The sequence below is a fragment of the Mesoplodon densirostris genome, chromosome 10 (genome assembly GCF_025265405.1).
Source record: "Mesoplodon densirostris isolate mMesDen1 chromosome 10, mMesDen1 primary haplotype, whole genome shotgun sequence".
Taxonomy (NCBI): Eukaryota; Metazoa; Chordata; class Mammalia; order Artiodactyla; family Ziphiidae; genus Mesoplodon; species Mesoplodon densirostris.
The window spans coordinates 102,869,189-102,892,586 of record NC_082670.1 but is presented as its reverse complement, the minus strand read 5'-3'; the positions used below and the strand labels follow the sequence as shown (position 1 = coordinate 102,892,586).

Here is a 23,398-nt window from a genome sequence, read left to right as displayed (position 1 = left end):
AAATTGATTCCCAGAAGAGAAATTCCTGGGTCAAAAGGCCTGGACATTATTTCTTTTCTTTATAAATTTATTTATTTTTGGCTGCGTTGCGTCTTAATTGCTGCGTGCAGGCTTTCTCTAGTTGCGGCGAGCGGGGCCTACTCTTCATTGTGGTGTGCAGGCTTCTCACTGCGGTGGCTTCTCTTGTTGTGGAGCATGGGCTCTAGGTGCACAGGCTTCAGTAGTTGTGGAGTGCAGGCTCAGCAGTTGTGGCTTGCGGTCTCTAGAGCACAGGCTCAGTAGCTGTGGTGCATGGGCTTAGTTGCTTCGAGGCATGTGGGATCTCCTGGACCAGGGCTCAAACCCATGTCCCCTACATTGGCAGGCGGATTCTTAAACACTGCATCACCAGGGAAGCCCCAGGCCTGGACATTATTTAAGCCTTTGATGCATACTGCCAAATTGCTTTCCAAAAGAAAGATTTTTAGCAAGTCATTTTCCCACCAGAAATGTAGAAGTATCCATTGCTCACACTAACACCAGCTTTTGGGGTTACCAGTTTTTTAAAACTTTATATTTGAGAGGGTATAAATGGCTTCTTTTAGTTTGTACTTCCTTAACTACTTGTGAGGTAGAGAGTTCCATGTTCATTGTGTTTCATCTGTCTCCTTTGACCATTTATTGGGTTCTTAGTCTGTTATCAATTTTATGTTCTTTACATAATGGAAATATTAACGCATTGTCTGTAAAACATTTCCCCAGTCTGAAGTTTGCCTTTTACTGTTAGTTATGATTTTGGAATAAGGTAGGGTTTTTTTTTTTGTTTTTTGTTTTTGGTTTGTTTCCAAAAACAGAAGTTAAGAATGTTTTTATGTTTGTGATGCAACAGACAAGGGCTTAATTTCCAAAATATATGAACAGCTTATACAACTCAAAAACAAAAAAACAAACAACCCAATCGAAAAATGAGCATAAGACCTAAATAGACATTTCTCCAAAGAAGAAATATAAATGGCCAATAGGCACATGAAAAGAGGTTCAACATCATTATTAGAGAAATACAAATCAAAATTACAATGAGGCACCACCTCACACTGGTCAGAATGGCCATCATTAAAACGCTACAAATAACAAATGCTGGAGAGGGTGTGGAGGAAAGGGAACCCTCCTTCACTGTTGGTGGGAATGTAAGTTGGTGCAGCCACTATGGAGAACAGAATGGAGGTTCTTCAGAAAACTAAAAATAGAGCTACCATATAATCCAGCAATCCCACTCCTGAGCATATATCCAGACAAAACTCTAATCCAAAAAGATACAGGCACCCCTATGTTCACTGCAGCACTATTCACAATAGCCAAGACATGGAAATAACCTAAATGTCCTTCTACAGATGACTGGATAAAGAAAATGGGGTACCTATATACAATGGACTACTACTCAGCCACAAAAAAGAATGAAATAATGCCATTTGCAGCAACATGGGTACAACTAGAGATTATCATACTAAGTGAACCAAGTCAGACAGAGAAAGACAAATAACCATATGGTATCACTTACGTGTGGAATCTAAAATATGACACAAGGAACACCCTGGTGGTCCAGTGGTTAGGATTTGGCACTTTCACTGCCGTGGCTCAGGTTCGATCCTTGGTCGGGGAACTAAGATCCCACAAGCTGTGCAGCATGGCCAAAAAATAAATAAATAAATAAGATAAAATATGACACGAAATGAACCTATCTACGAAGCAGAAACAGACTCACAGACACAGAGGACAGATTTGTGGTTGCCAACAGGGAGGGGGTTGGGGGAGGGATGGGGTGGAGGCTGGGGTTAGCAGATGTAAGCTATTATATATGGAATGGATAAACTCAAGGTCCTACTGTATAGCACAGAGAATTATATTTAGTATCCTATGATAAACCGTAATGGAAAAGATTATAAAAAAAGAATGTGTATATATACATATATATATGTATATGTATATACAGTTTATATATACAGTTTATATATATATAAACCGTAACAGAAAAGAATATAAAAAAAGAATGTGTATATATACATATACATATATATATACATGTATAGGCGAATCACTTTGCTGTACAGCCGAAATTAACACAACATTGTAAATCAACTATACTTCAATTAAAAAAAAGAATGTTTTGGGCTTCCCTGGTGGCGCAGTGGTTGAGAGTCCGCCTGCCGATGCAGGGGATGTGGGTTCGTGCCCTGATCTGGGAAGATCCCACATGCTGCGGAGCGGCTGGGCCCGTGAGCCATGGCCGCTGAGCCTGCGCGTCCGGAGCCTGTGCTCCGCAACGGGAGAGGCCACAACAGTGAGAGGCCCGCGTACCGCAAAAAAAAAAAAAAAAAAAAAGAAAAAAAAATGTTTTTATGTTTGTAAAGAAACCTGTCCATATTTTCCTTATGATTTCTTCCATTTCTCTCTAATCTTAAAATATCATTCACTCACCTAATGGCTAATTTTCTGTTGGATTCAAGAATTGATGGAGGGACTTCCCTGGTGGTCCAGTGGCTAAGACTCCTAGCTCCCAATGAAGGGGGCCCAGGTCTGATCCCTAGTCAGGGAACTAGATCCCACATGCTGTAACTAAGAGTTTGCATGCCACAACTAAAGATCCTGCGCACTGCAACTAAAGATCCGACATGCCTCAACTAAGACCTGCAGCCAAATAAATAAATAAATAAATAAATAAATAATAAAAGAATTGATGGAGATGTCTGAGTTGTTTTGTCATTTTTTAATAACAAAAGAGAGAAGAGGATTATTTCCTTTACTTTTTTTTTTTCGTATATTTGACTTTCCTTGACTTTTTGCTTCAGTACCTTGAAATATGCTCACTGGAAGTGGGGGCTATAGGAGGAAGTGTGTATATGTATATACATCAAAAAAAGTCTGGAAGAATATGTACCAAAACATATTAACGCTGCTTTTTTTCTGACTGATGGGAGCACGGCTGGGATGGATTTATTAGTTGTGCCTGCCCAGCACTGCTATTTCCTTTGGGCAAGATAGCCATCTTCATTCCCTGTGACTTTGGTGTGGCTGCCCATGACAGCACACTTACCCTGTGTAGTACCTTATTCCTCTGGCAACAGGTCTGGGGGTAAAGGCATAGGCATGTCACTGCAGCAGAGCCCATCGGAGTCCCTCCCTGAGGCTGATACATGAAACTGGGTGTAGCTCCTCTTTTGCTGGGTTCAGGTGGAAAGTTGGGGCTGCCTCACACCATGCTTCCTGCCAGGTAGAGGAGATCACTCTGCAGAGGAAAGGAAGCTGAAGTGTAAAGAAAAATCGAGACAAGGAGAGATGAGAAAAAGCAAATCCTCCAAGTATTGTGTCTCCAATTCCAGTCTCACACCCTGATCCATGGTGTTCCTCTTTCAATCTTGCCTCAGCTGTTGTGAGCCATAGGTTCCTCTTTGGTGAAGCTGGCTTAGACTGGGATTCTATTACTTGACAAGTGAAAGAATCTAACCAATGGCAAGGAGGTTTAGGGGAGGGAAATTGCCCCTTAGCCCCCTATCCTCAGGCAAATCAGGTCCGTTCTCTGAGCCTCAGTTTACACTAAAAGTAAATTTTAGCTGTCATTTTTTTTTTTTTTTTTTTTTTTTTTTGTGGCTTCTCCCGTTGCGGAGCATAGGCTCCGGACGCGCAAGCTCAGCGGTAATGGCTCACGGGCCCAGCTGCTCCACAGTATGTGGGATCTTTCCTGACCGGGGCACGAACCCGTGTCCCCTGCAGCAGCAGGCGGACTCTTAACCACTGCGCCACCAGGGAAGCCCTAGCTGTCAAATTTTTAATTCCAGTGGTATTCAAGGCATTTCACATACATCAGTCTCATAGAATTCTCAGGAGAATTCTGAGTCAGTCATCGATATTCGCATATTCCCAATGAAGAAACTGAGACTCAGAAAGGCAGAGTGTGACTCAGATAAGTTAGTCTCAAAAGCCTTTTTAGGAGGATTTCCCTGGTGGTGCAGTGGTTAAGAATCCGCCTGTCAATGCAGGGGACATGGGTTTGAGCCCTGGGCCGGGAAGATCCCACATGCTACGGAACAACTAAGTCTGTGCGCCACAACTAGTGAGCCTGTGCTCTGGAGCCCACGAGCCACAACTGCTGAGCCCACGTGCCACAACTACTGAAGCCCCCCCACCTACTCTCGCCATAACTATAGAAAGCCAGCGGGCAGCAAGGAAGACCCAACGCAGCCAAAAATAAATAAATAAAATAAAATAAATTTATTTTTTAAAAAAAGCCTTTCTAGGAACATTAGCCATCTTCCTTTCTCACTGTAAAATGGGCAGACACAGTCCTGAAGATAAGAGAGGGAAAAGCCAGTTGAAGTTGAGTTGGGGATAAGCATTGTCCCTTCCCAATCTTCCTGGAAAATGCAGGAATTCAAGAGTTGGGGCCAGCACTGGGTGATGATGGAGGTGGAGTTGGGGTCCTCGGCAACGAGCCTCCTCTGGCTGGCTTCAGTCCATCCAGCCCCACCCCTACTTCCTGGGAGTTGCTGCCCCCCTCCCGCCCCCGGGCCACCTTCCCAAAGAAGGCCTTGAGTAAGAGGACGTCAGTCAGGTCCCTTGGCCCCCTGCCTAGCTCCCCGGAGCACTTTCGGGCTTTCCCTCCCCAACCTGGCCCCGAGCCATCGGCCACTGGCGCCTGCCCCGTCACGTGGTCCTCTTTGGCCGGCTTCTCCCAGGACCCTGATTTAACGCTCCCTCCTCCCCCGTCCCTCACCGCCCCAGGCTCTCTGGGCGCCCTCCTGTTCTGCCCGGCAACTCTGCCTCAGAGGGGGACCTCGGACTTTAGTTTTCCCGCCCGTCAAATGCGGCCCCCACCCTACGGTTGCCTCAGTTCTCTTCACTGCCTCCTACTCTTGCTTTGTCCTTTCCCTACGGCCCCATCCCTCCACACCCATCAGTCTCCTAAGCCCTTCCCAGGGCCTAATTCCCCGGGGCGGAGGTGAGGGGAGAGGGAGGGGAGGAAGGACAGAGTCCAACCTCAAGGGAGCTCACGGAACTGGTCTGAAAGAAACTCCAAGAGACAGGGTGAAAATGGCCAGCTTCCGGCATCAGACAGACTTGGGTTCGAATTCGACTCTGCTTCTGACCAACTGCTGATTCTGAACCCTTCATCTCTCTGTGCCTCATTTGCTCCTTCTGTGAAACGGGGACCCTGCCGGGAGACGAAGGATGGAAAGACTACAAGGGAGGCTCCAACCTGAACTGAGGGGTTCCCCCGCCCCCAGCGCCCCTTCCCTAGCCCCGGAGCGGATCCTCACCTCCCAGTCCCTAGTCCCTCCGCCGCAGGCTCCTCCTCCTCTGACGTCAGAGCCGCGGCCGGGCGGAGGGAGCCAGCTGAGCCCGAATCGAGCCCCAGCGCGAGAGCGGGCGGGCGGGCCAAGAGCGCTGCAGCGGCGGACGGCGAACGGAGGTCGGCACCTGCCAACTCGCGCCTCCCAGCCAGCCCCGCGGCTGGGCAGCCGCAGGTACAGCCCGGGAACCGCCCCGCCCGCGACCCTGGGCACTGGCGGGCGGCGGGACCCTTCAGCCGCTGGATACCACCCCCGAAAGATGGGAGGAGGTACCTGGGCGTACTGGACTCTACAGGGGCAGGGCTGGGCCTTTCTCCCCCACCTTTGCCCCAGGGCCAGCAGGTGCCTTTACTGAGTGGGTAAAAGAGGAAAGAGGAGACTGGGCATTAGGAGGTAAAGACGTGTGGGGGCCGTGTTGGGGTATGCGAATGTCATAGCACAGGCAAGTGGATCTGATATGAAGTTGCAGCATGTTGGTGTGTAAGGGTATCCCTATGGGTGGGGATGTCTGGGAATCAGTGTTTGGGCTGCACATTGTGTATCTAGGTGTTGTGTGTGCTGGAATCTGGCTCAAAGGGTAGTAAGTCAGAGTTGGGGGGTATACAGTTGTGTACTGAGGATGTTTGGAGTTAGATGTTTTGAGGATTTGGAGTTTAAGAGCTTCTAGGGTGTATAGGAGCTGGAGGGTGAAGGGTGTGAATGAATCTGGGATGTCTGGTATACAGGTGAGGGGTGTGCGTCTGTCCTGTCTGCATGTCATCTCATCCAGGTGTATGTGGATGTGTGTTTTGGGGTGTGAGAGGGATCTGTGGGAGGGATGTCTGGGTGTGAGGAGGTGTCTGAGGAAGTGTGTTTGGACATGTGTGCTGATGTCTGGGTGTACATGTATGATGAGATGTCAGAGTATCATCTGGAGATGTAGTGTGCTGGATCTGGGGGCAGGTGTTTGGGTTCAGGGGTGTGGGTGGGTCTTGGTGTGGTGTATCTGGGTGTAGGCATATGTGTGGAACTGTGAGGTTTGTACTTGCCAGGCCTCCAGGTGGGTTTTAAAATTCTGCCTCTAGAGCTTACCATCAAGTCTCCTTTCCTAGAAGTTTCTGCCCCTGGGATAGGTGGCCAGACCCACCCTGGGAACAAAGTCCCACCCAAAGAGTGGGATCACACACCAGGGGCTCTAGTCAGGGCACCTTCCCCTCATTTTCCCACAGAAGAAACAGAGAAGAAAAGTGCTCTCCCTGAGGTCACACAGTACACTGGTCTCTCTTTTGGCCTCACTTTCTGTGGGCCTGGGATGGGATTGAGAGGCTGTGTTCTCTAGATGGGTCCTAGTCTGGCTGAAGCCCCCACCAAGGCCTTTACCTTCAGCAAGCTTAGCTGGGGCCCCAGCTAGGGTCATTGGGCAACTCTGGGTCCAGACCCTATCCATCGCCAACCTCAGTCTCCCAATTCTCCATCTGATAAATGGAGAGAGAATGCTCACCCTCTACTGCTGGTTGAGACAGACGTCTCAACAGAGAAAAGTACAGGCTGGATCAGGGTGAGATCAAGCCGGGAGGGGACAGGTTGGGTGGGACCATTTCTCAGGCTGCTGGGACCCGGATGGGGAGTCAGGAGTGAGAGGGGGGTAACAGGAGGTCCGGGGAGCTCCAGCTGTGGCTGCTGTTGCTGTGGTAACAGTGCAGAAGGAGCTATTTAAAAACATGGCTGAGATATTGCTGGAAGCCCAGGCTGCCGGAAACCTGATTTCCGACTGGCAGGGAGAAGGAGGAGGGAGAGGAGACACCCCAGCAATTCCCAGGGTGGGGCTGGGACATCGCTGGTTCTGGGGACGGGGGATCCTCCGGGGCTGTGCGTTTCTACAAGCTGCTCTGGGGTCTTGTCTGCTGTCCTCCCAGAGGTCAGTGTCCCCCTGAGTGTTTGGATTTAGAGAGGGAGAAAGTGGGAGGTGAGCTGAATAAACGAATGAATGAGTGACTTTGTTGAATAAAGAATTTTGCTGCCACCCTGAAGGATTTTCCTCTAGGCCTAAGGATATGATGCATGGATGTTGCTGAATGAACAAATGACCTGTGAATGAGTGAAAGTTGAATGATTTTGTCAAATGAATGAATCAAGGAATGAATAAATGCAGGCTGAATGGGGCCCCCAGTAAGTTCCCACGAAGAAGGCTGGGCCCTGCTGAGTCTTTTCCTTCCATTCCCTTCCCCAGGAGCCCTGGCTGTGGCCAGGGGGCAGTGGGCCATGCCGGGGGCAGTGGAAGGCCCCAGCTGGAAGCAGGCGGAGGACATTGGGGACATTTACGACTTCCGTGATGTTCTGGGAACGTGAGTCTCAGGGCAGGAGAGAAGGGGGAGCTGTCCCTGAGCTGGGGGGTGGACTGGGAAGGTCCTCACCCCTGGGCCTGACTGTCTGGGGAGGCTGAGTCCAGGGTGGTGCTTCCTCTAGCCAGTTGATCACTGCTTCCTGTTTCCTACTGCCCAGGCCCCATGGTGGCCTTGTATGGCTCGACTGGCCTGGGCTTCTCACTTCTGGCTGACAGTGGGTGGAACAGAGGCTGCTTTTGCCACAGTTCTGGGTTCCCGTGACGAAAAGAAAGTAAGAGGAATGAAGGAGGCAGTTTTTCAAACTTGCTGCCAAGAACTGGGGGTTCTGGCCTAGGTTTTAGAACTGAAGCTGGGCGTGGCTCTGTTCTCAGTGGTGGGAATCCAGAAATAACTCAAACCTGATCTCCCAAGTCGATCCCAAACATGTGAGGGAGACAGACCTACAGAAAATGACAACAGGGTGTGTGCTGTGCTCTAGCTAAATTCGGGAATGAGGACTTTGTTGAGCCCAGAGAGAGCAGTGGCTTCTGTGTGGAGAACTTTCTGGAGAAGGGAGTATTAGAGCTGGGGACTAAAGGATGGGTAGGAGTGTACTTGTCACAGAGGGAGAAGGCATTCCAGGCAGAAGGAATAGCATCAGCAAAGGTTCAGAGGTATGTGTGGAAGGAGAGAGAGTCTAGTGGAGCTTCTAATCAGAGGCTGGGGGAAGAGTGGAAGAAGAGGCTGAGAAGAGAGAGGAACAGGTCATGTAAGGCCTGAAAGCCAAGCTATGGAGGCTGGACTTGATCCCATGAGCCATAAGAAGACATTTAAGACTTTGTGGCAGATTTGCAATTCAGGATGGTCACTCTGGCCACAGCATAGAAGGTAAATTGGAGAGGGACAAGACTGGAAACCAGCAATGAGGCTATCACAGTCACTAGTTATTCTGATGATTGAGCTTTCACGAGAGATGCTTTTCTTTGACTTATGACTTCTTATTATCCCAGGGAAAGCAAACCGTCCTAGAAAGAATGCTCTAGTAAACCCTCCTTAATCAGTGAACTTTAGTGAAAATGAATGTGTTCCTTTCTAAGAGCCTGTTAGAAAGCATTGCTTCTCAAACTTCAGTGAGCATACACATCACCTGACAGTCTTGTTAAAATGCAGATTCTAGGGCTTTCCTGGTGGCGCAGTAGTTAAGAATCCGCCTGCCAATGCAGGGGGCACAGGTTCGAGCCCTGGTCCGGGAAGATCCCACATGCTGTGGAGCAACTAAGCCTGTGCACCACAACTACTGAGCCTACACTCTAGAGCCCGTGAGCCACAACTACCGAAGCCTGCGTGCCTAGAGCCCGTGCTCAATAAGAGAAGCCACCACAATGAGAAGCCTGCGCACTGCAACAAAGGGTAGCCCCCGCTTGCCGCAACTAGAGAAAGCCCGCGTGCAGCAACAAAGATCCCACACAGCCAAAAATAAAATAATAAAAATTAAAAATGCAGATTCTGATTTAGTAGGTCTAGGGTGGGGCCTGAGATTCCACGCTTCTGAAAAGTTCCCAGGTGATGCTGATGGTTCTTCATGGTTCTAAAGGGTGTTAAATAAGCCATGACTCAAATTGGCTTTTGCAGAAGAAGGAGTGAATCAGTCATGCACATAAAAAGCCTAGGGTTCCCTGGTGGCACAGTGGTTGAGAGTCCACCCGCCAATGCAGGGGACATGGGTTCGTGCCCCGGTCTGGGAAGATCCCACATGCCGCGGAGCAGCTGGGCCCATGCATGAGCCATGGCCGCTGAGCCTGCGCATCCGGAGCCTGTGCTCCACAATGAGAGAGGCCACAACAGTGAGAGGCCCGCGTATCACAAAAAAAAAAGCCTAGGGAGTAAACTTCAGGCATGGGATGCAGGGGCTCACATGATGTTATCAGGAAATTGTCTTTGACAGTTTCTCAGCTCTGATTTCCTTTGTGTGGGCTTCATTCTCAAGCAGGCTCTCCCCAAGTGGTGGCAAAGATGACCACCATTAGCTCCAAGCTTACATCTTACCAGCTTAGCAGGAAAGAGCACCTCATCCTCAAAGTGCCAGTAACCTGGCTTATATCACAGGACCCAATTACTGTGGCCAGGGGATAGACTACTCTGATTGGCCAGGCTGGGTCACCTCTGGCACTAGGGAGGTGAATGAGTGATGGAGGGAGGCTCATCCCATCTCCTTGGTCTGGGGATGGTCACGTAACCCATAGGGGGATGGAGGAGGGGATGGAGGAGAGGCTCGAGGGAAGCTGAGTTCCCCACCTCGTGAATCCCCTCTCTCTGCAGAGGGGCCTTCTCGGAGGTAATCCTGGCAGAAGATAAGAGGACTCAGAAGCTGGTGGCCATCAAATGTATCGCCAAGAAGGCTCTGGAGGGCAAGGAGGGTAGCATGCAGAATGAGATTGCTGTCCTGCACAAGTACGTGAGCCACATCCTGTCCCTGCCCTGGCTTGACCCTGCCTTGACCCCTCCCATTCGCTTCCTATCTCTGCTTTGGGCAAATCATCTAACCTCTCTGAGCCTCAAATGGTTCATTTGTAACACAGGGTAATAATCTCCACTTGGTAGGGATTTGGTGAGCACTAGAGGTCCTTTATTTCAAGTGCCTGGCACAACAGCTAACATGACAGATGTGACTGAGATGCCACTGCTTCTTTACAGTGGTTTAATGTCCAATCAGATCTAAAGGTCAATCCTTGAACATGTCTCGAACCCACGTATCTCAACTGACGTTATCTCTAGACCTACCACAAGTTCCTGCCACATATTAAACCACCCAGCAAGTTGAAAAATGCCCATCTGCGGATGCCCTGACTCAACAACCAAATGGTCTCTGAACTGTTCATGCTGATGGAAAACCTGCTGTTCTCACTGGAAAGCTCATATAGAATCTTCACTTCCAGCCTCCCCCCCGAGCTTTCCAACCACCATGGGCAGGGACGAAATAATCATTTCCACTATTGGGTCAGGAAGACTGAGGCCCGGAGAGGACAAAGGACTTGCTCAAGGTCACACAGCAAGTTTGTGGCAGAGCCAAATCTTCCCTCAATTACCATCATTGGTTCCTTTCTGGAGCGTTTACTGTGTGCCAGGCATTGTGCCGATTCTTCCCTGCATTTCCTCACATGATCCTCACTCCAGCACGTGGAGGGAAGTACTATCACTGGCTTCATATAATAGATGAAGAAACTGAGGCCCGGAGAGGTTACCCCCAATTCAGTGAATATGAGTGAGCACCCACTCTGCACCAGGTGTGGAGCAACAGTGGTGAGCAAGACAAAGCTGCTGGTCTCGTGGAGATGACATTCTGGTGGGGGAGGCTGACAACTTTATAAACCCAGACAAGTGTTAAAATCATATACTGATAAGCACTGTGAGGTGAGAAGACTTGCCCGCGAACAGCACGTGGCAGAGGAGGGTGAGGACCCAGGTCTGTCTGACGCCAGAGCCCAGTGTTAACCCCTGTGGCTCTCCTGCCTTCCATGACACTATGATACATCATGGTAAATCAGCTTTTCCCTTTGAGACCCAGATCTTAGGCTCGTCCTGCCCAGGTTCGCAGGCGGTGGTTCTTCACGATGAGGCTGGGGAGGTGGCTGAACTGTCCTCAGCTCTGAACCACCTCCTTTCTCCTTTCAGGATCAAGCACCCCAACATTGTAGCCCTGGATGACATCTATGAAAGCGGGGGACACCTCTATCTCATCATGCAGCTGTGAGTGGCCCTGCCTCTGCCGCTTCCTCACAGCTCTCCCTGCTGCACCCTCCCTGGCCTCTCTGCCTCCCGTTCTCTTGTCCAGACTGCCCTGTCCCTGGCTACAGGGTGTCAGGTGGGGAGCTGTTTGACCGAATTGTGGAAAAAGGCTTCTACACAGAGCGGGACGCCAGCCGCCTCATCTTCCAGGTGCTGGATGCCGTCAAGTACCTGCACGACCTGGGCATCGTACACCGAGACCTCAAGGTGGGTGTGAGGGTGTGTGGGGAGCTGGGGCACCAGGGGTGGGGCCTCTGCAAACTCCTCACTGAGACCTTGGGTACCTCTCACCCCCTTGCTGAGCCTTGCCTTCCCATCTGCAGAATTGACCTGGTAAGCCCTAAACTGCTTCCTCCCCATTCCATCTCCGACACACAAATGGACACAAAGGTGAACTGTGCTGTGATTTTATCCCAGTCGCATCTTATGTCTTTTTCTGATAATAAAAGTCCCACTTGCTCTTTGTAGAAAACTTGAATGGGACAGCAAAACACAAAGAAGAAAGCCAGAAGCCCCTGAAAGCCTGCTCCTCAGAGAGACAATGATGGGGTTCACGCTTTGTAGTACATTTCATTCTGCTCTAGGAGAAGAGTGCTGGGGTGAAACAGATCTGGGTCTGAATTCTCTCCCTGCCACTCCCCTCCCTAACTGTAGATTCTCAGGCAAGTCACTTTGCCTCTCAAGGCATCAGTTTCCCCCCCCCCCCGTAAAGTGGGATTATTCAGAGTGGGCTAGCAGGGATGTGGTAAGGATAAATTGAAATCAAGCACAGCACAGGATCTGGTGCACGGGAGCTCCTCAGAAATTCTTTAGGGCGTCACAGTATACACCTGAGGTTTATAGGAAATTCCCTTCCATATCCCCGAGGCCCTTGTCCTTTTGGAACTTCGAACTTAATTGAGTTTCTTGTGCCTCCAACCAAGATGGCAGTTTGTGACGCCACAGTGGCTTTTGGAGGGCTCGCTGGGGTGCTTGGGGAGGCAGAAGGTCCTGTGGCCTCTGGCCATCTCCCACTCCTCTTCCCCCACCTCCCATCTTCCAAGCCAGAGAATCTGCTGTACTACAGCATGGATGAAGACTCCAAGATCATGATCTCCGACTTTGGCCTCTCTAAGATGGAAGACCCCGGCAGCGTGCTCTCCACAGCCTGCGGGACCCCAGGATACGTGGGTGCGGAGGGCCGTGGGCTGGGACTGTGGGCGGGGGAGGAACCCAAAGCTGCCGGGCAGATTTGTCACCACCATGTCCCCTTCCCTCCACAGCCCCTGAAGTGCTGGCCCAGAAGCCCTACAGCAAGGCAGTGGATTGCTGGTCCATTGGGGTCATCGCCTATATCCTGTGAGTGGGGGCTTGGCCGTTGGGGATGTGGCTTCAGAGTTCTCCTCTCTCCTACTTTGCTCTCTTCCTCCTCTCTGCCATTTCTTCTTTCCTGCCGTCCATATTTATATCTACTAATTAATGACTAATATTACCTCACTCAACAGATACTATGTTTCTGGCACTGTGCCAAGCACTGAGGCTTTAGCAGAGAATAAGACAGACAAGGTGCCTGCCCTCAGGGAGCAGACATGCTAGTAAGGGAGACAGAAAAAAAAATAAGTAAGTAAATCTATAAAATAATGGCAGGTGGTTGGGCTTCCCTGGTGGCGCAGTGGTTGAGAGTCCGCCTGCCGATGCAGGGGACACGGGTTCGTGCCCCGGTCCGGGAGGATCCCACATGCCGCGGAGCGGCTGGGCCCGTGAGCCATGGCCGCTGAGCCTGCGCGTCCGGAGCCTGTGCTCCACAACGGGGAGAGGCCACAGCAGTGAGAGGCCCGCGTACCGCCAAAAAAAATAAATAAATTAATTAAAAATAAATAAATAAATAAAATAATGGCAGGTGGTAACAAATATTAAGAAGAAAAATCAAGCAGGGGAGGGAGATGGGGATGGATGCTATTTCAGATAGGAGGCCAGGAAGCCTCTCTGAGGTGGCATGAGTGGCATCCTGACTGAAGTGGGGGAGCCAGACATTCGAGTTGTGGGGGGAGAGTGGTTTAGGCAGAGGGCACAGCAAGTGCAAAGGCCCTGGGGAAGGACATATGGCGGCATGTTAAGGAACAGAAAGCCAGGGTAGCTGGACAGGAGTGAGCAAGGCAGAGAGGGGTAAATTTCCCCTTTTTGTAAAAGGGGGAACTCCTTCCCATGGGTCCTGCCTGATCCCTGAGACTGCCCCAAAGCTCCATCCCGGAGCCAGTGGGTACAATGAAAATGGAAATGAGAATGAGTTTCTCCTTGCCCAGGCTCTGTGGTTATCCCCCCTTCTATGACGAGAATGATGCCAAACTCTTTGAACAGATTTTGAAGGCTGAGTACGAGTTTGACTCTCCTTATTGGGACGACATCTCTGACTCCGGTATTTGGGGCTTTGCTTTCTTCCCCTGGGTCCTACCTCCGGTGCCTTCCTCATCTGCTTTGGGGGTCTCCTCTCTGCCTTCCTTCCACCAGATTCCCCAGCCCCAGACTAAGAGCTGTCTTCGAGACCAGACACCCACCCTGGGTGCTTCTCTTTGCCTGGCTCCTGGCCTGAGAAACTGTAGGCTTTCATTCATTCAGTCTTCAAACATAGTATTTTAGAAAATACCTCCCCCCACTGACTTCCTAATGCCTAAGACACCACCATTCATGTTTTTATCTGTCCTCCTGTGCCTCCAATTAGGAGGCAAAGCTGTGAAGCCATTATCAATCATGTACACATCAGTGTGAATACACTGAGCACAATCTTCTCTAGGAACAAGTCATTCTTAAGGGAGAAAGCTGGAGAGTTGGGGTGGGTCTGGGGGCTTAGAGAAAAGGGTGCAGGTGGGGTGGGGTGGTGAATGGACAGATCTGGCTTTGGTGCCAGCCAGACCTGAGGGGTGGGTTCTATCTTGGGGGTGTTCTCAGGCACCACCATGCTGTCTTTGCTCTTATCTTGGGGATTCAGCCAAAGACTTCATCCGGCACTTGATGGAGAAGGATGCAGAGAAGAGGTTCACCTGTGAACAGGCCTTGCAGCACCCCTGGTGAGAGCTCCCACAAGCTGCGGGCTGGGGTGGGATCTGGGGCCCCCAGGCCTGCCTCTACCTTCACTGACAGCCCTCCACACACATCCGCTCTAGGATTGCAGGAGATACGGCTCTAGATAAGAATATTCACCAGTCAGTAAGCGAGCAGATCAAGAAGAACTTTGCCAAGAGCAAGTGGAAGGTGAGCCCACGTTTAGTCCTGGGTCCCAGCCTCCCCAGGACTCCTCCCCAGCCCCATCCAGCCCTCAGCTCACACAGCAGCTCGCACCTCGTGGGGCACAATGTAAATGCTCAGGGGTGCTTACTGAAGAACCTCATTCATTCATTCAGTGCTCTGTGACACCTACTCTATTCCAGTGATGGTCCCTGACCTCCAAGTCTAGAGGGAGAACAGTGTATACTTCTTAAGGAGACATCGAACCCAAGCTACGAGGTCCTGGAAGAGGCATAAACCTGTCAGACATGATAGCCGAGTAGGAATTAGCTGGACACAGCAGAATAATGTCTGAGGCAGACGGAACCAGGGTGCAAAGGGCCAGGAGACGTGAGAGTGCAGCCATTCAGGGCAGTGCAAGCGCTAAGCCTGGCTGGACTGGAGGAGCTGTGGGGCAGGAGCCCAGGCTGCAGATCCAGGTAGGGGCCAGGCTGCTCAGGGGCTTGAGTGCCACAGTGGAGCAATGACTTGATCCTGAGGATGCTGAGGAGCCCCAGAAGGACTTTCAGCTGGAACCTGCCCATCAGAAAGGGCTCTCAAGATGCAGAAAGGCACAGCGGAGGCTGGGAGACCCTTCAGGGGGCTGTGGCAGAGACACAATCAGGAGACGGTGAGGGCTTGGACCAGAGCAGTGGCAATGTGAACAGAGAACACTGGTGGGTCCAGCAGTCGTTTGGGAGGCAGAACTGACAAGAAGTGATGGTAGAATGGATACTGGGGGAGAGAAGAGATGTCCAGGGCTGGCGCAAGATTTTGGTTGGGGACGAGGTGGATGGCGGTGCCGTCACTAAGATGGAGATCCCAGGGGCAGAAACTTGTTTTAGGGGATGATTTTGGTTTGGGACATGGTAAATTTGAGGGACATCTCAGTGGATAGGTTGAATAGAGAATGATACACACACACCTGGGCAAGTCAGTTAGCCTCTCTGTGCCTCAGCTTCCTCCTTTGACAATGGTGACAGTAACAGTGCCCACCTCAAAGACATTCGTGAAGATTAAATGAACTACTCTGTAAAGTGCTTAGAACAGTGCCTGACACATAATGCTATACTGTTTACTATTATGTGACTATAAATTCATTTATATAAAAAGTTACGCACGTCTGTCTATATATACATTTTATACATGTGCCTGTGTGTATTACTGTATGATATGACTGAATCTAGTTTACTAAAGCCTTGTAGACGTTTCAGGAGTTTTAGGCGATCAACCAATATCGCCTGAATAAAACTAACAGAACTGTTGCGAGAATTCCACCGCCAGACCCTGCCCCGTGATGTCCCACTCTCTCCAAAGTCCCTTCTTCCGCCTCTCTCCACAGCAAGCCTTCAATGCCACGGCCGTGGTGCGGCACATGAGGAAGCTACAGCTGGGCACCACCCAGGAGGGGCAGGGACAGACGGCGAGCCATGGGGAGCTGCTGGCCCCAGCAGCTGGGGGTGAGGCCCTGGGCTCTGTGGAAGGGCAAGGGTGGTCCACAGAGAGACACCCAGGCTAGGGCGCAGGGTCTCCTCCTGTGGCCAACTCTGCTTTCTCTCCCCGTGTAGGGCCGGTGGCCAGCTGCTGCTGTCGAGACTGCTGCGTGGAGCCGGGCCCAGAACTGTCTCCCACTCTGGCCCCCCAGCTCTAGGGGCCTGGATCCCCCGTGTAGGAGGGGTTGGGGGCAGCCTGCTTGCCCTCCCTCCCTGACCTAGGGAATTACCCTGCTCCACCCGCTCCGCACCCCTTTCCCTACAGCCCCTCCACTGCATTTTCCATACAAATGTATCTATTTTATTGTTCCTTCTTATAATAAAGGGAAGAGGTTAAAACCACAGGTAGCGCTGTCTCCCCAGACAACTCCCATCCCACACTGGAGCGCAAACTGCTTGATCTGAGGGTGCCTGGCCCCTGAGGTAGCTGCAGGGAGCCCCCTTTCCAACCTGAGACTGGATGGGGGTGAGAAGGGGGAATGGTGGGGAGGGGTGTTTGGGGAATCCCTTCGTCCAGCGCCCCCACCTAGCCTTCTGGCCCTGGGCATCCCTTTCTGCGCTTTGCTGGTGGCTCCTGAGCTCGGTGGGGTTGGCGCAGGTCAGCACTGAACAGCACCTGGTGGGGGGGAGGAGTCTGAGTGGAGAGAGAGTACACTGGGGTCAAGACTGGGGGGGGCAGTGTGGGGAGCCGGAAGGGTTCATGGGGGGCAGGGCTGGGGCAAGGAGAGTCCACTGGAGTCAGGGCGGGGGTGGGTGGAGAGTCCTTTAGGGTCACCTGGGGCAGTGGTGGGGTAGAAGAAAGTGGGTCAGGGCTTGGGGAGAAGTCCTATGGGGTCTGGAATGGAGGAGGATGGGAAGCCTAGGTACACTCACTGCTTGGGCCCAGCCAGCATAAGGTCCCCACAGGCTCCGGAAAAAGCTTCCTAAACCAGAAGTGGTGAGGCGACATTGATTGACCCTCCTGCTCCCTATACACAAGTGTGGGGTGCAGGGGGAGGTGTGGGAAGTTTCCACCACCTCAGCCCACTGCCAGCCCCGACATCCCACTCTCTCCTTACCCAGTTCCTTGTTGGCCTGGGGGCTCGGACCCTTGGCGGTGGTGGGGTGCCAGCTGTAGTCACATTGAGCGATCTGCCACACGTGGACATCCACGGGCACAGCCTGGGGCTTGTCTAGGGCCATCAAGCAGATGCAGTCGGCCACCTATGACAGACACAGAGTGAGCCACAGAGGAGGAATGGCAGGGTCCAGCCAGCAACCTGCTTCTAGCCCCAAAGCCAGCTGCTTCCTTCCCCACTCTGAGTTTACTATGATTGTACATTCTATTAATAATTTAAAAAACAGCTGTGTGGACTTCCCTTGTGGCACAGTGGTTTTAAGAATCCGCCTGCCAATGCAGGGGACATGCGTTCAAGCCCTGGTCCAGGAAGATCCCACATGCCACGGAGCAACTAAGCCCGTGCGCCACAACTACTGAGCCCATGCACCTACAGCCTGTGCTCCTCAACAAGAGAAGCCACTGCAATTGAGAAGCCCACGTATTGCAATGAAGGGTAGCCCCTGCTCACCGCAACTAGAGAAAGCCTGCGTGGACCCAATGCAGCCAAAAATAAATAAATTAATTAATCAAAAAAAGAAATACCTCCTGGTATTAAGAAATTCTTTAAAAAAAAAATATAGGGCTTCCCTGGTGGCGCAGTGGTTGAGAGTCCGCCTGCTGATGTAGGGGGCACGGGTTCGTGCCCCGGTCCGGGAAGATCCCACATGCCGCGGAGTGGCTGGGCCCGTGAGCCATGGCCACTGAGCCTGCACATCTGGAGCCTGTGCTCTGCAGCGGGAGAGGCCACAACAGTGAGAGGCCCACGTACTGCAAAAAAAAAAAAAATATATATATATATATATATATATAAATAAAAATAAAAAAGAGCCGTGATGAGAGTGCTACTGGGTGAACATCTTATGTGTGTCAGGTTCTCTTTTTTTTAAATAAATAAATTTATTTATTTATTTATTTTTGGCTGCATTGGGTCTTCGTTGCTTCACGCGGGCTTTTCTCTAGTTGCGGTGAGTGGGGGCCCCTCCTCGTTGTGGCGCACAGGCTTATTGCTGTGGCTTCTCTTGTTGTGAACCACGGGCTCTAGGTGCACGGGCTTCAGTAGTTGTGGCACGCGGGCTCAGCAGTTGTGACTCGCGGGATCCAGAGCGTAAGCTCAGCAGCTGTGGCCCCAGGGCTTAGTTGCTCCGTAGCATGTAGGATCCTCCGGGACCAGGGCTCGAACCCGTGCCTCCTGTATTGGCAGGCGGATTCTAAACCACTGCGCCACCAGGGAAGCCCCTTGTCTTGTTTCGCAGACAAGAAAACTGAGGTTCTGAAAGGTGAAATGACTTGGCCAAAGTTACACAGCTAGGCAGACGCACAACCAATATTTAATGTTAGGCTGGAGTTCAGAGCCCATTAAAGAGTTCTTTAAACAAAAGTTCATTTTTAAAGTACAGAGAAATATAAAAAAGAAAAGAATAAATGCCAAATTCCCAACCATCTTTCTCATAGCTAACACTGTTGATATTAAACAAGAAGTTCTATAAGTACATATAATTTTAAGAGAAGAACAAAATGAAAAGTGGAAACATCTTTTCATTTGTCTTCCCAAAGGTAACCACTATTAAGTTCCCTGTGATTCCTTCTGGAAATTTCTGCATATAGCAGTGTATATATGTACCTGAACAAATGGTTTTTCTAAAAATGCATTCAAAGAGCAATGTCTTTTATACACTTTCTGCATTCTGTATTTCTCTAATAAAACATCTGCTGGTATCCTTTCTCCTTCCCACTCTGCCTCCAGAAGAGAAGCCCGCATCCAAGCACCCAACTCTCAGGCCTGCCTTCTCTCCTCCTCCGCTAATCTCTGCATGGGTGGTGAGGGCAGCTCCTACCCCCCTGGGGCCTTACCTTGGTGCCTACCCCAGGCAGGGTGCAGAGGGCCTTATGGGCCTCCTCGTAGGGGGCCTTGCGCAGCTGCTGCAGCCAGGGAAGTCCACCCCGTTCTTCCAGGATGGCTCGGGCACTGGCACTCACATAGCGGGCACGATACCCCAGGCCCAACTTCCTGAGCTGAGCCTCCACCTGTGGCCCTGTGGGGTGGTGGGGAGGGGATCAGGGGTCAGGCATTATCACATCCTTCCTGTCATCAGGCTAGTGTGTGAGCCCTGCACCCCACAGGAATGCTTTCCCTAAGCACCCCTCTCCTACCTTGCCACCCTCTGGGAGACCCCAGGACACCTGCATGTACAAAGGAAAGGGTTAAGGCCTGGGTTCTGCCCCTCCACAAATGTTCTCTGAGCACTGACTATGTGCTGTGCACTGCAGCAGGGACTGAGAAGGACTTGCTGCCCTGGAGGAACTCCCCAGTTAAGTTCCTTAACCTTTCCAAAGGGCGTTCACATTCATGATCTAAAATAAAAGTCATAATAACAGCAACAGCTTCTATTTTCAAGTGCTGGGTATCATGCATGGGCAAAGTGCTTTAGGTACATTATCATGCTTACTTTTCTCAAGGACCCTGATGACAATATTATTGTTCTACCCACTTTATGGATGGAGAAAATGAAGGCTTAGAAGAGGCTAAGTAACTTGCTCAAGAAAGGACATGGTAGAGATGGGACCTTGCCCTGAGGTCTGGAACACCAAGCCTGTGCTCTTAACCCATTACACTACCTATCTCATGATTGCTTTATCCATCCCTCAAACCCTTCTGGATAGAGATTGTTATTCCCATTCCACAAACAAGTTAAGAGAAGCTTGGAGAGGTGAACGAATTTCTTGAGGTCTTATGACTACTAAGCTGGGAGCTAAGACCCAAGATTGGGTTTCTAAGCACCTAAAACATTGTTTTCTTCAGAGGGGGCTGTCTCCTTGCTATGCAGTCACCAAGCACTTTCTCTAGCTTGGTTCTCACATCTGCCAACTGATATACTTGCCTCTGTAAAATACTTGCCTCACAGGGCTGCCGTGAAGAACACATGTGTTTCTGGTTGCAGAATTGTTGGATTCATCGCAGAGATAACAAATTGAATTTTCTGTTTACGTCCCATAAACCAAAGACTGTGCTAGGTGCAGTATGTGTATTCCTTTACTCAACCCTCATGACAACTCTGATAGGTAGGTGCTATTCTTATCCCATTCAATGGATTAAAAAACTGAGGCACACAGAGGCTAAATAATGTGCTCAAGGTCATATACGTAGAAGTCACGTGCCAGAGCTGAGATTCTGACCCAGGCAGGCTGTCTCTAGAATGCGTGCTCTTAAGCCCAAATTACTGTACACTGTATACAGACGTCTTCTGATGAGCCATTGAACCCATGGGGCAAAAAGCCCAGACTAGTGAGGTGCTGACATTTCAGGGACAGATAAGGAAGATGAGGTGTAACCGGGGCTGATCAGACCAGGCAGGGTGGTTCTGGATGAGGGCAGTATTTAGAAAGGCAGGAAGCTTTGAGATGGGAGAAGGGCACCAGGAGAGAACTGAACAGACCCTGAAAGCTGCTGGAAGGCCCGGAGGCAAGGACCCACCTACTCACCAGCCAGGGCCTGCAAGCTGGGGAAGCCATGGTAGGTGACATCATCAAGCTGGAGGAGCCGAGGTCCGAAGGTCTGGCAGAGCCGCTCCACCATGCCAGTGATGCGCGCAATGTTGTTGTTGGAGGAACAGATGAAGGAGAAGAGACACTCGATGGGGTCCTGTTGCAGGAGTCGCACACCTGGGGACCAGAAAGGCAGGGGGACCAGAAATCACCTGTTATTGGGAGTGGCCTCTTCTCACCGTCAGATTTTAGGTACCAAGGCACCAGGGTATCCCAGGGGAATGAGGGACAGCACTGTTAGAGAAAGCAACACCAGAGCTCTCATTCCTCATAGCATCTTGTGAGGTCTGGGTTATCATCCCATTCCACAGATGAAGAAGCCACAATGTAAGCACTATGAGGGTGGGGATTTGTTTCTGTTTTGTTCACTGTGGTATCCCCAGTCGCACAGCTGATGCTCTGTAAACATGTACGGAATGAATGATGTCACCAGCCCCAGATCACACAGCCAGGATTTGGCTCAATATCCTTGTCACTCCACTATGGTGGTCAGCAGGACAATAATAACAGTAATAACAATTACTATGTGTCAGGCACTATTCTAAGCACTCTACATGTCTTAGTTTCTTTAATCCTCATAAAATCCTATGAGGTGGATATAATCCCCATTTTACAGATGGTGAAACTGAGTAACTTAACCAAATCACAAGCACCCCAACCCCTGCCTCAGGCTCTGTACTCACCTTGGAATTTCTGAGCCACCTCTTGAAAGTGGGGGTCCACAGAACTCCAGTGGTGATACAGCTGAGCAAGGCTGACATCCAGCCGGAAGTACTGTCGCACGGCCTTTAGCTCTTCCAGTGTGGGCCTGCCAACCCGGCCCTTATCCCCTCGGTACACAGTGCAGTAAAGATGCTCCTCAGTCTGGGTCAATGTCCATACCTGGTCGGCCAGCACGCCACTCCAGTGCGCAGGGCTTTGCTCCCTCCACCTGACCCCCAGGCACAGCCCTAGCACTCAGTTTCCCTGCCTGCACCCTTTGGGGCCCTCCCATCTTATAACTGCTCCATATACAAAACTGACTTTCAAATTGCAAAGTAAAAGTGCTTTCTTTTACATCAATTATATCATGTAATCCTCGCAACAACACTGCGCAGGCTTATTAGCTCACCTCCACTTTATAAAGCAGGTAACAGGGTCACCACCCGTGCCTCAGTCTCCTCTTTTGTACTATGAAGTTTCTTCCATCACCCCCAATGCACCCCAGGATCTGCCGTGCCGAGGAGCCAGGAGCTAGGGTCACTCACCGGAATGACTGTCCAGAAGCCAGAACCAGGTCCAGGCGCAGCTCAGAGCGTGGACAGGGGATGGAGGCCCACAGGGCCGGGACGGAGGCTAGAGTGCGATGTCTCATGCTACGCTGCAGAAGGGAGCCGGCTACCATTTCCACGTCAGGCTCCGCCCCATGATGCCCCCGCCCACTCAAAGCTGCTCTACGCTCCGCAGAGACCCCGCCCCAAAGGTCACGCCCCTTTAGGCCTCGCCCACCAAATCCTAGCCTCTTAATTTGATTATTTAAGGCCCACCCAGTTTTATTTAATTTCTCCACTCCCCACAGGCCGCCCTCCTTGCGGTCCACCAACGCTCCGTCCCTCCCACTCTGTCCCGACACTCCCGTCCTTCCTCCTTACGTATCCTCCCCCGCCCTCCAGAGCCTCCGGACGCGCACCACAGTCCCCACAGTCCCAAAGAGCTGCCGCGACTTTGAGAAGCGCGCGCAAGCGCTCTCTTCAGCTTCCTCCGGGGTCGACCTCTCTCACCGGAAGTACGGTTCAAGCCCGGCTAATTGGATCCAGAGGTAGCCAATCCACGGAGAGTTAAGAGTCGCCAATGAGAATCGGGCGTGGCGGCGGGCGGGCGGGCCTTTCCGTGGCGCCGCCGTGGTTGGCGCGCGCTGGGCTAGCGGCCCGCCCAGGGCTTTCCTCTGTGGGCTCGGCTGCACTTGGCACGCCAGTGTGTCCCATCCCCTCTCCCCAGGGTCCGGGCGCACTGTGCGACCTCAGGCCCCAGTCCTCACTGCCTGATCTTCTCAGAGCCCTGGGATTCCTCAGGGTCTGCCCGCCCACAGAACCAAGTCCTATCCCTCGCCGTCCTTAGCGCTTCTCACCGAGCCTCTCCGGGCTGATCCTCGCCGATCCTCGCCCTCCTCAGTCGGCCTCCCCTGAACCACCCCCTCACTGAGAATCGCGCCGGAACGCAGCTCCGGGCCCGCCGAGCCCCTGAGGTGTCTCCACGGCGTCTGGCTCCCGAGGATTCTGGAACCGCTACCCTCCAAGGGCTTGTCCCTGAGCCTCGACGCTGTAGGCTTAGGCCTCCTCACAGACTTCCTCGTCAGAGGCCTGCCTCCTCGGACTGTCCCGCCGGGCGCTGCCCGCTGGCTGCCACAGCTGCTCCCTCCGTCTAGGGCCTTCCTCCGCAGCACTCCCTCAGCCCCGCCCAACGGGGCCCAGAGAGGCCACGGGACCACCAAGTGTGTGGCCCCCGGGCAGCCCCGGTGCCAGGGTCGGCTACCTGGCCCAGCAGAGCCGTATCATGTAACTTCTTACCTTCTGGAGGACACAAAACGCAGGGACACAAGAACTGCCTCCGGGCGGTGATTCTTGGTTACTG

At 51.5% G+C, this 23,398-nt stretch overlaps 2 protein-coding genes across 21 annotated transcripts in view; one reads left to right on the top strand and one right to left on the bottom strand.

Moving 5' to 3' along the window:
- OGG1 (8-oxoguanine DNA glycosylase) overlaps positions 1-22,528 on the bottom strand; it is a 38,888-nt gene extending 16,360 nt beyond the window's left edge. Inside the window, exons 1-8 of one of the 14 annotated variants that reach the window (XM_060111539.1) lie at positions 22,420-22,528; positions 22,036-22,148; positions 21,472-21,719; positions 20,726-20,905; positions 19,097-19,278; positions 17,205-17,349; positions 17,020-17,114; positions 16,589-16,762 (exon numbers count right to left, since the gene is read on the bottom strand). In XM_060111539.1, coding sequence (XP_059967522.1) covers positions 16,673-16,762; positions 17,020-17,114; positions 17,205-17,349; positions 19,097-19,278; positions 20,726-20,905; positions 21,472-21,719; positions 22,036-22,142 — 1,047 coding nt within the window. In that variant the 5' untranslated portion in view covers positions 22,143-22,148; positions 22,420-22,528 and the 3' untranslated portion in view covers positions 16,589-16,672. Of the gene's footprint in view, positions 1-1,537; positions 1,655-2,867; positions 3,280-4,582; positions 5,186-13,997; positions 14,573-16,588; positions 16,763-16,893; positions 17,115-17,204; positions 17,350-19,096; positions 19,279-20,725; positions 20,906-21,471; positions 21,720-22,035; positions 22,173-22,419 lie in introns of those variants that run through there. The other 13 variants (XR_009533643.1, XR_009533644.1, XR_009533646.1 and 10 more) reach the window with 13 other exon arrangements.
- On the top strand, positions 5,132-16,481 carry CAMK1 (calcium/calmodulin dependent protein kinase I). Of its 7 annotated transcripts, none has more exons than XM_060111532.1 (12): positions 5,417-5,498; positions 7,534-7,648; positions 9,947-10,078; positions 11,300-11,374; positions 11,482-11,620; positions 12,457-12,583; positions 12,676-12,751; positions 13,696-13,808; positions 14,379-14,457; positions 14,554-14,641; positions 15,996-16,113; positions 16,222-16,481. In XM_060111532.1, exons 2-12 carry the CDS (start codon positions 7,566-7,568, stop codon positions 16,302-16,304), a joined length of 1,113 nt encoding a protein of 370 aa, XP_059967515.1. In that variant the 5' UTR covers positions 5,417-5,498; positions 7,534-7,565; the 3' UTR covers positions 16,305-16,481. The 7 variants fall into 7 exon arrangements, 6 of the variants coding, with proteins under 6 accessions (XP_059967512.1, XP_059967514.1, XP_059967516.1 ...); XM_060111530.1 differs by lacking the exon at positions 5,417-5,498 and adding an exon at positions 5,540-5,593; XM_060111528.1 differs by lacking the exon at positions 7,534-7,648 and having other exon boundaries at positions 5,134-5,498.
- Positions 22,529-23,398: the final 870 nt, after the last annotated feature.

Coding starts and splice junctions, on each gene's coding strand:
- CAMK1 (XM_060111528.1), top strand. CDS start 5,203: ATGGAAAGACTACAAGGGAGGCTCCAACCTGAACTGAGGGGTTCCCCC. Junction 13,809..14,378: donor GGACGACATCTCTGACTCCG/GTATTTGGGGCT, acceptor TTGGGGATTCAG/CCAAAGACTTCATCCGGCAC. Junction 14,458..14,553: donor CAGGCCTTGCAGCACCCCTG/GTGAGAGCTCCC, acceptor CATCCGCTCTAG/GATTGCAGGAGATACGGCTC.